General features: G+C 40.6%; 1 protein-coding gene across 2 annotated transcripts in view; it reads left to right on the top strand.

The window, feature by feature from the left end:
• Positions 1-12,532, top strand: part of evi5l (ecotropic viral integration site 5 like) — a 42,888-nt gene extending 30,356 nt beyond the window's left edge. For both annotated transcript variants that reach the window (XM_023263698.3, XM_023263696.3), the window contains 6 exons: positions 89-229; positions 319-495; positions 1,129-1,275; positions 2,108-2,203; positions 2,343-2,438; positions 6,803-12,532. In XM_023263698.3, coding sequence (XP_023119466.2) covers positions 89-229; positions 319-495; positions 1,129-1,275; positions 2,108-2,203; positions 2,343-2,438; positions 6,803-7,120 — 975 coding nt within the window. In that variant the 3' untranslated portion in view covers positions 7,121-12,532. The remainder of the gene's footprint in view (positions 1-88; positions 230-318; positions 496-1,128; positions 1,276-2,107; positions 2,204-2,342; positions 2,439-6,802) is intronic.

The raw sequence follows: 12,532 nt of genomic DNA, 5'->3' as shown, positions 1-12,532 counted from the left end.
GTGTCATCACTAAGGTGTAACAATGATTATCGTCCTCATAAACTTCTTTGCTAACATCTTGGTGAACCTGAAATGTTCGTCCATCCAGAGGAGCAGTTGCCTGCCGGATGAGAACAACATGGCCGCCCTGCAGGAAGAGGTGAAGCAGATGAAGCTGAGGGAGCTGGAGACACTGCGCTCATTCAGAGAGATGCAGGACACTGTCACTGAGCTGAACCAGCGCTGGCAGGTGAAACACACAAACTCCTCTCAAACTGTTTCTCTATAAAGTATCTGCATGTGCACAGAGTTACACCAACTCACGCTTTGTTTCTGCAGCATCATATGTCCCGCGGCAGCAGCACCGGTGGAGGCGGCGGACACTGGAAAGAATCCCCGAAGAAGAACGCCATGAACGAGCTGCAGGACAAACTGATGACAGTCAGACTGAGGGAGGCTCAGGCTCAGGCTGAACTCCGAGAGGTCAAACTCAAAGCTCTGCAGCTGGAGAGTCAGGTCAGACTTACTGCATAAACACACACTGCCAGTCAGAGAGAGAGGGCATTCCCTGTCCTTATATACACAAATAAGAGGCACAAAGAACTGTTTGAAAGCATCTGTTTGAACTGGGACAATGAAATAGTAAAGGCAGATCAGCCATGTGTTGTCAGGATAATGTAGCAATGATTAGTTAAATTACTGAAAAAATGTGTTTTCTTAGTATCCTGCCTTTACTTCTTGTCCCATGCATAACACCTGGGAAAGGACGACCAAATTTGATTTCACTCATTTACAGTTCTTTTTGCTTTGATAAGTGAGCATTGTCCCCAACAAATTCAACAAATACTGAAAAATTAATCAAAATGTAAACAAAATAGTCAGTTGTCATTTATTAAGCCAAAGCGTCACTTTAGAAATGTGACTGATTAGTGGATTGTTTTCAGTTTTACATCACTGTAAATTTTAGTAACTTTGGGCTCCTCTCTCTTGGCTAGGTAGACATCAACTTAGGTCTTAGGAAATCATGTTTTATCAGCATTTAGCTTTATTTATAGACATGTCAGTGACTGCTTTTATAATCATTAATTCATTGTTTAAATAGTTGGAGCCTTATTCTCACTGTCTCCCATTCGACTTCCTTCCCTCCAGAACCAGATCCACAGCAAACTGATTGGTCGCAACGAGCAGGAACGCTCCGCCCTGCAGGACCGACTACAGATGCTGGCCAATCAGAACAAAGCTCTGCAGGCCCAACTCAACGAGATGAAAAGGAAACAGGCTGAGTCCGACTGCAAGGTCTGAATGGAGAGTAGAGGGACAGGAGAATGAGTTTGCAGAAGGAGAGAGGATTAACTAAGAGAAAGGCTAAATGGAGGACAAGCAACATTTTCTGAAACATCTGAAAGTTTAGTAATGAGACATCATAAATGCAGGACAAACAGGCTTAGGAACAGTTTCTACCCATGGTCCATCAGACTCCTGAACTCCAAACACCTGGCTACCTGAATGCACAATTGTCACTTTTTGCTGCTTTCGTGCAGTTTCATAACATATTTATCATATTCTACTGGTTCTTATTCCATTTCATTTACCTCCCATATTGCACATATCTGGCCTCCTTTGCAGATGTGTCTTTTTTAATATTGTTTTGTTATACATGTATATTTGATTTTATTATTTGATGTTGATATTTCAGTACTTATTGCTTGTTGTTGTGCATCGTCCAGTGGAAGCTACTTATATTTTTGTCATACCATGTATGATGACAATAAAGCCATTCTAATTCTAATTAAAACCTGGTTGGAAGACATTCAAACATTGATGAAGTACATAAAAACAGGGAAGAAACAACAGAGAAGGAGGGACCAGATAGACATTGTGAAGCAGAAATAGATAACAGAGGAGGAATGGATAGAGTCTGTTCATAAATTCTGGGATTCACATCCTGAAAAGATGGACAGATGCAATGAAGGAACGAAATGGAGGATGTAGATGATGGGACAGTTTGTGATGCATCCTGAATATCCATAATTTGCAGCGACAGCATGCAGCTATTAACCAGCAAATGTCATGTTCCATCTTTTTCTTTCCGCTGACCCACTTTCTCCCTCCCCCATGATGCATGTAGAGTAAGGAGGAGGTGATGGCAGTGCGACTGAGGGAAGCAGACAGTATGGCTGCCATGGCTGAACTCAGGCAGAAGATCGCTGAACTCGAGATACAGGTGTGTCTGTCTGGATGTGTCTTTGTTTGTGTGTTTGTTCGATCTGTGTGCTGAGTCAGTGATTCGAGTGATTTAACAGCATATTGACAATAAAAGGGACTGCGATGTTAATCTGTGTGTGTCCGATGTGTTTTTTCAGAAGGAGGAAGGGCTGATCCAGGGCCAGCTGAACCACTCAGACTCCAGACAGTACATCAACCAGCTCCGGGACCAGATCACTGAGCTCAAGAACGAGGTTCTACATGCAGACACACTCGCGCTCAATACCGAAATGCACTGTTCACAGTGTTTCATAATAAATGTGCCACAAGTAGCATTTGAAACAGGGACGAAGTGCATGAAAATAGACTTTAGAACCTTTTTGGAAACCGTTAATTAACAACTCATGCCATCCCTGCACATGAAATTAAATTAGCATCTGCAGTGTGTTTTCCATGAACTTCTCACTGTTTCTCTTGGAGCTCAGAGTTGATTACATGATTAGTTGTTCAGAAGAAAAATAATTTGAATATTGATAATTCATCACAAAAGACTAACAGGGCTTCCTCAGTGCACGATCCAAATCCTCTGTAAGGCTTTCCAGTTTTAGAGTAGTAGGTTGCTAGCTTGGAAGTGGCTGCTGTTGTTTCCTGTTGTGAAGAAAACAGAAACCCACAGGTAGGGAAGGGCCAGCTGAATTACTCACAGGTAGCGGATGGAAAGACAAATGGACATGATCTTTGGCTTATACTCACATCCTTCATCTGGTGAGTCAGACTAATAGCTTTTACTGACTGCATTACTTTGCCGGTTGAACAAAACAAGGATTTCTTTCCACAGTGTTATAGTATTTTAAATTCCAAATGGTTCATTGGAGGAAAGAAAATTGTATAATGACAACAAATAATTACTGAAATAAATACAAAACTAGGTCTATTTGAATCCTGTGCTCTATTTGAATCCTGTCGTGTAGCCTTGCAGAGATTCAGAGATGTTTGTTCTATAAATCTTTAGCAGATTCTTGTGGAATCTGACCTAGAGGCAGTTATATTTGAGTTTTCTTTGTGTAACACCAACTCACAGCGTAAGTCATCTGAGAGCAGCTCACATAGGAAGCTCAACCCCTTTTAATATTACAGAGAGATACCCACTGATTCCCTTTGAACAAGCACATGGCAACAATGGGGTGAAAATAAAGTCTGCTTTAACATCAAGAAAGCTCCAACAGCACCAGACTCAGAGATGGCGGCCCTCTGCGTTCACCAGATGATGACAAATGATGTAAAACATCGTTTAGCGCCAGTTTTTCAGTCTTGTTTGATGACAGTGACAATGTATGGGCCATGATCTGTTAGGCTTTTGAGATTATAACTGATGAACGCATAGCTAATCATTCTTTTCAGTGTAAGTGAAACTTTAAAATGGCCTTTGGCGGTGTGTGTACAGTGTATATACACACAGATATCTTGCAGCTTTGCTAACCATACACACACACACACATACACACACATGCACACACACACTCACACACACACACACACACACACACACACAGCTGTTTCAGTATCTTTCTTGTAACAAGAGACCACTGCTCTTCCCCAACAGCTGCGTTCTCACCAACCTTTTCACAGTGAACTTTAATTCTGAAAGATGACTGAGGTTCACACAAATAGGTGTATGACATTCATAAAGGTTTTTTTTTCTCTTGTCGAACCCACAGAGTTGTAGCATCTGTACAGAGTTCACTCACTCTGCTGGGTTAAAGAGAAATGTATCGTCTCACCAGTTGTGCTGATTTACATGTTTTACTTTTACTTGCAGGCTGCTTGTGGTTTTAGCAAATTCAATGACATCTTGGGTTTATGAAGATAGTAGTTTCCAGCCCTGATTGGTCACATAGTTCTCGTTCTGTTCATACATTCTGGGTTTGTTCATTCAGAGAGTAGCAGTGCGTGACAAGGAGGGAGTGTGTTCAAACTTAAAAGTGAGGGGGAGTGATGAGACTGCCCTGCCCTTTACCGTACCGTTCCACTACACATCTTTTTCTTTTTTTTATAATCAAAGCAGTGGTTTTATAAATGAGACTGAAACTTGCGTGAGTACAGATGAGGAAGCAATGAACCATTTTGAAAAATCTCAGTGCAGTGCTCTGAGCGATCTTCTTGCAATTGAGTCATATTGACAGTACTGATACATAATGACACATTCTATACCATGAAGCTGAATTATTTAAATATTCATACACATTCATATATATTTATCGTGACTCAAACTGACATGATTTTATTTTCTAAATAAAAGACATAATGTTTGGGCATTTGGTTCTTTTTATTATTTTGATATTATTTAACCTGTTTATACTGAAAAATACAAAATGATAGAAAATGACCCAAAAAGCCTGGCTTCCTTTTTGCTGCAGCTTGACAATCAGTCACAGTCAAAACATTTCCATTGGTTAACCACTGGTTTCTCCTCCCCCCACCCTGCAGCTAGCCTGAGAGTATGATAGGGGGAAAACAAAAACCTCTGAGATTTGTTGCGAGTCACTGTGGTGCATGCAGGGTTAACATGCAAACAATGCATGTGAAGATAAACTGGTGGTAGCATCTCTGTCATGCAAGAAAGGCCTCTGTACTTTGAAAGCTGAACAGCAGAAATAATCCAGACACACTTGTTTTTTCCATGCGTAGTTAAAGTCAGAGCACCCCGCTGTGACTCGACTGTCAGGTGGGTGCTCTGATTTTGTTGTAAGCAGCCCACGGCCCTATTTGCACAACCACTAAATGGTAAAACAGACACATATCAGTGGGTTTCACAGGGTTTTTTACACGCCCAACATAGGGTTAAAAAATTCCCAGTACCTGACAGTTAATGCTTTTGCAAAGACTCGGCTAACCGATTTAACACAGTTCACTGACCAATAAACCCACCCTATGACACAGTTAACTTCTTTACTCGTGCTATTTTCTGCAAAAGCTGTAACCCCTTCCACTGCATTTCACTGATATTTTCAAAGCCAACAACTTTTCGTCAGTTATTTTGAAAGAAACACTAAGCTTTTACGATGACAAGCACATATTGTCTATTGCTCATTCTCGTGTCCTGTTAAACTTTTGTAAAAAGAGAACATCTCCAGGCATTACATCATCTTCTTCCAAATGGGCCAGATGTTTTGATAGAAATGAACAGTACCTATAAAAAAATATTCACCCCTCTTGGAAGTTTTCCCTATTTATTGCTTTTCAACATTGAATCATGATCATTGATTAAATTCTTGACTTTTTGACAAGAATCATAAAAATACATTCATGTCAAAATGAACAAATTTCTACAAAGTAATGCCAATTAAATGTAAAATAAGTGACAGCATAAGTATTCACCTCTTTAAAGAAACTCACATAATTTAACACAGGTGCAACCAGTTGGTGCCCAAAATCACACAATTAGTGAAACTGAGATAATCTGAGTGCAGTAAATGTGTCACTAATGATTTTAGTATAAAGACACCTGAATCTGAAAGGTCCAGTCACTGGTAAACCAGTACTCCTTGCTATAACTACACCATGAACACAAAAGAACATTCCAAGCAACTCTAGCAAAAAGTTACTGAAAAGCCTAAGTCAGGGGATGGATACAAGGAAATATCCAAGTCCCTAAATATCCCCTGGAGTACAGTTAAAGCCGTCTTTAGGAAATGAAAGAAATATGGCACAATTGTAGATCTTCCTAGAGCAGGTTGTCCTCAAAAAATGACTAACTGTGTAAGAAGGAAAGGCCACCAAGACACCTATGACTCCTCTAAAAGAGTTTCAGAGTTTAAGCTTCAGCATATGAGATTGGAAAGACTGTGCATACAACTGTTGCTTAGCAAAGAAAAAGCCAAAATCTAGACTGGAATTCCCAGGAGGCATGTGAGAGACTCTGAAGTCAACTGGAAGAACGTTCTCTGGTGTAATGAGACTAAAATTGAGCTTTTCGGTTCGTCACATGAGATGTTATTCATAAGACGCATCAGCGTCACCACGAAGCAAGGTGGTGGAAGCATCATGAGGTGGGGATGCCTCTCAGCAGCCCTGGGACGCTTGTAAAGGTAGAGGGTGAAATGAATGCAGCGAAACATAGGGAAATCCTGGAGAGAAGAGAACTGCAGCATTGGAGGAGACTCGTTTTCCAGCAAGATAATAGCCCACAGCATAAATCCAAAGCTACAGAGAAATAGTTTAAAGACAGTGAATGTTGTGGAGTGGTCAGACCTACTTTTGAGCCATTTCCACGCTCACAATCCTGCTGCTACTTAATCAGGTACCAAATGTGTATTTACCGTGTTAAAAACAGTAACCAACAAATACGCATTTACTTCTGTTTGAGCAACATTTTGTCAAAAGAAATAAAAACTAAAAACTCGGATCTTGAAAAGGAAGCACTAAATTTTTGACACATTTTATATTTTCAGGGGAATAGATACACTGAAGTGCTGAAGACATGGTTGTTTGGGGATTTCATTGGGATTTATTGACAAGACAAATGCACAAGAATATCAGACTTTTAAAATCCAGTTTCTGAATATACACTTAAACTATAGAACGCCTCAGAGAAGTAAAAACCTTCTTCTGTACTCAGGTCAGGCTGTTGCGCGGGCAGAAAGCAGCCCCCAGCTCCAGGCTCAGCGGTGGTGGAGGAAGTACCAACTACCAAGATCTCTGCCTGGCCAGCCCTGCCTCCGCTGAGGGGGACTACCTCAGTTCGGACGAGGACCTCCTCCCCAGCCCACTGCCTGCCACCGCCCTCTACCCCAGCTTGTCCGGCCCATGCCACCCGTCTGCCCGCCTCGACAGTGAAGGCAGCACGGACAGCGAGGCAGAAGAGCGAGTTCAGACACATCCGGACCCACAGCAGCTATATGGCAGCATGGTGTGTGCCGAGGCACTGGATAACTGAGACCTGCAGAGGGGTGCAGTGATTTCTTTGGAATTCTTTGACCTAACGAGATACTGGAGCTCTACAGGACAAACTGCTACAGTAAACTGGGGTTGTACTATCCATCCCAGTCCTCCTCCTCCTCGGCTTTTCCAGTGTTTACCTTTTACTTGATGCAGACATAGTGGCATTGATTGGACCTCTTCTGGTCATCACTACCTGTTGTCTCCGCTCCTGTTGCCGTCTCCACCACCTTGTTGCCCACAATGTTCAGTCCTGTGTTCCCCGACAAGGAGGTAATGTAAAGCCTCTCTCCTCCTTCCCACGTGTAATTGCACCAGAAACTGTCCGTCGAGATGCATATCCATCTAAACATGAACACATGACATGCATACAAACAAAATATACTGAAAAGCCGGACCAGCACGACTGTTGCTGCTCGAGATCCACCACTGGACCTGAATCTGTGGCTGTGGTGAGGAATGAATGATGGGTAGACAGACAGAAAATAATTCCTCCCTCTCCCTGTAAACGGAATAATAGACACTTGACACACTGTGTACTCTGTCTGCCCTTATATTACTCTCCTTCCTGATTGGTTCAGAATTAAATCCATCCTCATCCTCCCTTTACCCCTTTTTACACTTCTCATAAGGAAGCCTCACATCCATCTTCACTGCCTTCAGGAAAAAAAAACTTCTATCAGCCATCTGTTCACCTCTGTGTAGACCAAGTGTTAAAAAGAACATTCAATGACCTTGACGAGAACACACACATCAATATCAAACTGGTAGGGATATCACAAGATGGCATTCAGAAGTGAATCATTAGCATACTAAATATTTGTGTTGTTTTGTGTGGCTTGCAGAAGACAAGAGGGCAAGCCATTTCCTGTGAAAGCTTATTCACAATAACCCACAAAAAAGGAAGAAACTCAATGTTGCCAAATCTTTAGTTTTGTTTTTTTTTTATTATTTTTGTGTTGTAATTTATTTTGATATTTTTTGATATGAAACTGTAGGAGTGTAGAGATACCGACAGAGGCCAAACTTTCTGCACCGTCCTTTGTGCCAACTTGTCTGTCACAAGTTTACTGTGATACTGAGTGTTTCAGAGACAGAAAATGTGCTGCTATGATTTTGGATTTATTCCTTCCATTTTGTTCTTGTTGTTATTTTTTAAATTTTATTTTATTTTACTTTGTTCAACCTGACAGTAACTCTGCTATACATTAGGTTAACAGTTACTGTGCAGAGCAATCACATCTAAAAAAAAGAACTGAATAGTTTAGCTTCCTCTCTGGAGCTGCTCGACTTTTAGTAGTGATGGGAAAAGTTTCCTTCAAAAACCAACACTGTTATGTGTGACCCAATAGGAATAGTTGGACATTTTGGCAAATGCTGTCGCACTGAGATTGACATGAGAAGATTGACACCACTCCAATGTCTCTCTGAGGCCTTTAGCTTTCTGTGCTGCTTTATCATCTATTTTACTATAAATGGAACCGTAATTTGAATAGAATTCAAAATCCTTCTTCTGACATATAAAGCTCTTAACAACCAATCTCCATCATATCTTAAAGACCTGATAGTACCATATTATCCTAGCAGAACTCTTCGCTCTCAAACTGCAGGCTTACTTGTTGTTCCTAGAATCTCTAAAAGTAGAATGGGAGGCAGAGCCTTCAGTTATCAGGCACCTCTCCTGTGGAACCAGCTCCCAGTTTGGGTTCGGGAGGCGGACACCCTCTCTATTTTTAAGACCAGGCTTAAAACCTTCCTTTTCGACAAAGCTTATAGTTAGGGCTGACTGGGGGACCCTGACGGGGTATGCTGGTGTTTTCATTTGCACAACTGACTTCCCCTCTTGACGTCCCTTTAGTTTGCCCCTAGTTATGCTGCTATAGGCCTAGGCTGCTGGGGAACCTCTCTTGATGCACTGAGCCCTTCTCTAACTACCTATGTATTTACTATATATACCATTATTGCATTACATTCACTCTGTTTCTTTCTGTGTCCTTTCTCCGAGTGTCCCTGGTCCCAGAGCTGGATGCTGGATGCTTCAGATGTGTGGCTGTGTTTTATGGTCCTTGTGTCCCACCCCCCCACCTCTCTATCTCTACCCCTCTATCTGTATCCCTCTATCTCTACCTCTCTACCTATACCCCTCTACTTCTATCCCTCTATCTCTACCTTTCTACCTCTTCTGTCCCTCTCAACCCGCCCGGCCAGCAGGCAGATGGGTCCCCCCACATTAGAGCCGGGTTCTGCTCGAGGTTTTTTTCCCTGTTAAAAGGGTGTTTTCCTTGCCACTGTCGCCTTTTGGCTTGCTCTGGGGGTCAGGCATATGGGTTCTGTAAAGCGTCTCGAGACAATTTGACTGTAATTGGCGCTATATAAATAAAATTGAATTGAATTGAATTGAATTAATTTACAAAACAAACACCATGCTATGTTAAAAAAGACTTGAAAGTAGCAAGTGCACCATAAATACATTAGGAGAACGGTTACTGAGGCAAGAAATCAAGTAAGACGTAGGGTCATTTTCTCATAGATTTCTATATAATCTGACTTTAGAGGAGTCACCCCCTGCTGGCTGTTAGAAGGAATGCAGCATGTGCACTGACTATATTTTTCAGTCCGGGAGTCTACGTTCATCTTTTATATTTAGTCAATGGTTTAAGCCCAACTTGTTTTTATACTTTAAGATTAAAGCAGGACTATGTAGCTTTTACTGAACAAAGGCCGTCAGTGCTATAATGATAATGTCTCACACATTGTGCAACATTAGCACAAGTAGAAGAGGGTCATAAAGCCAGTAAACTGAATTAGTAATGTTAACTACATAGCAATATCTTGCTAGTGTAACACTCCTGAGATGATATAGTAGAGCATTTTAATTAAACTTTGAATTGGTAAATAGAAGAATTTCATCTTTCATACATGACATAGTTTTGGCTGTTTCCTCTTTCTTCTAGTCTTCATGCTAGCTAAGCTAACTCAGTTCCAAGATACAGCTTCATATTTAACAGACAAACATGTGGGTGGTGTCAGTCCTCTCTTCACACTGTTCCTTTAATTGTCAGTGTCCGGTAAAGACAAACAAACAAAAATACCCAGGTAAAGGTGTTGATCTGGAATCAACAGTTTATGTGCTTGCATCACTTCCTGATGGCTAAATCTGTGGGCCAATGACAGAGGGCGGTGGTAGTTTCATTTTCTAAGGGTGCTGACAAAAGGCTGTCGTCATGGCTGGAGAGTGTGTGGATGGAAATATTTTACATATCAAACGTTAATATATTCTGTTTAGAAAAAGGTTGTAAAATGTATGGAGAAATATGAAATATACCGTTTTGACAGTTACAAAAGTATATAGATGATATTTAAAGCTGTTTCACTGTCGGTCAAGTCAGAGGGTTTATCAAACAGGGTATCATATGTACAGAGCAGTGATCTTTGCTGTTTGCACTACAGAGGAAGACAAACTCTCCACTCATGACATTAAGCTGTGAGAGATGGTGTGAATTAATAGATTCATGGTGGGATCATTTCTTATGATTTTCATCTCTTCAGAGAGACTTCAAGATTATACATCCTGACTTTGTATCGTGCTTCATTAATCGTCAGTCAGATTTTCTCTAAACTCGTCCTCCTTTTTCCTTCACAGTGCTAACATATTCTGTGCAATGCAAATGAAACAATTACAAAGCAGAGTATTGTTGCTATCTCCTGAGAAATAAGGAAACTGGATCTTCCAGTAATGGCCATCAAAAAGCTAAAGAGGATGTTGGTTTGCCCACCATACTGTTGCACATAACAGCTTTTTAGTGGTGGATGTAGCAACTGAAATCTCTACGCTGGAATCAGTGTTTGGATATCGTCAGGCCAAACGGCGGTTGTGCAAATGTTTCCTTTAAGTTCTCAGTACGGACTGTAGTTTGGCTTCGGCTCTGTTGAACATGAGATCTAGATGTGTTTACTTTAAATCATATCTGGCTGAATTTCATACTTAAAGTTATAATCCTGAAGATTATTCATCATATCAGACCCCATTTGTGATCATATTTGTGTTTTTTGATGCATTTACGTAATGCAGTCGCCTCTCTGTATGGAAGTTTTAAATGTTACTGATAGAGATGAACCAAGGACAGACGCAGCAAACATGAAATAAATGCTGAATTTTATGTGACATTGGAGAAGAATTGTAGCACAGATGTATGCGGATCCGTAAGGAGACCAATATGTCTCAAATTAATACACGAAACAAATGTAAATGCCATATTTCCATGATAGATTTCCATAATATGAGGTTTAACTTGAGCTCTTTACACCTCTTTAGCAGTGGTTTAATTAAACAGAAAAAATTTGTACCAATGACTGGAAACGGACATGATCTGCAAAATCTTGATGATTTTCTGGAGATTTTCCTGAATTTTGCACCCTATTTAAATGGAAACCTGCCTTTTGTTGACTGTCTTCATTAAAACACTGAGGCAATACATCTTTGTTTAGTTGCTCTGTTAACATACGCATGCAGGTTTCAGACCACACTCTTGGAGCTGCATTATTAATCCCACCAGTAACTACAGATGTTGCCAAATCCAGCGTGACTTGAATCTTAAGGATTATAACTTTAAAATTTCTGTCTGAGTTCCATCCAAAATCACATAAAGTAATTGCAGGAAGCTTCTATTCACAGTAGTTTCCTCTCTGACTTTCATCTGGATCCATACCAGTGTCCTTCCACACATTAACACATGTACAGCTGTTTAGTGATGGTGCTCTGTTCTCACCACTGTCTCAATACAACTCTATCTACTGTGACGAAACATTTTGATATGTTTGTAAATTAGTTTTGAATACGGTAATCGCCTTCATCCTTAGTATTATTTTTATATTCAACATCAGTACTTTGGTTCCTCCTGCTAACAGCGTTACATGAGATGATTAAACATCCTAATGTGCCATAAAAGTAGAGATTTACACAGTATGCCGAATGACTTCATCGAAGTTTCATCGACCAGTTAGTCACTTCATGAAACAGCCGTGTAATATGAAGTGAATTTTCACGTAAAATACGATCACACTGTGTTACTCCAGATTTATCATCATGAAACTGCAACATCCACCACGTTTCCCCTGATTTAAAACAGGAACTTAAACAACACAGTAAAAAAACAGTGAGTTTTTTTCCATTTTAGATCTGATGGGGGATTTCTCAGATTTGTGTACTGTATATCCACAGCATCATACCCAGGAGCCTCATCCACCCTCTCTCTTCCTCTCTTGCAGTTCAGCTGATGTTGTCAAATATATTAAATGACAGTAAAAATTATATTAATTCCTGTATGATGGGGAAAAAATACATTTCAGTGTTCTGTATCCTATGAATGATACAAATAAACTTTGACATTGCACCTTTGCAAAGGCCTCA

The sequence above is a fragment of the Amphiprion ocellaris genome, chromosome 4 (genome assembly GCF_022539595.1).
Source record: "Amphiprion ocellaris isolate individual 3 ecotype Okinawa chromosome 4, ASM2253959v1, whole genome shotgun sequence".
Lineage (NCBI taxonomy): Eukaryota > Metazoa > Chordata > Actinopteri > Pomacentridae > Amphiprion > Amphiprion ocellaris.
Note: the sequence above shows the minus strand (reverse complement) of the source record. Positions and strands in the feature narration are given on the sequence as shown.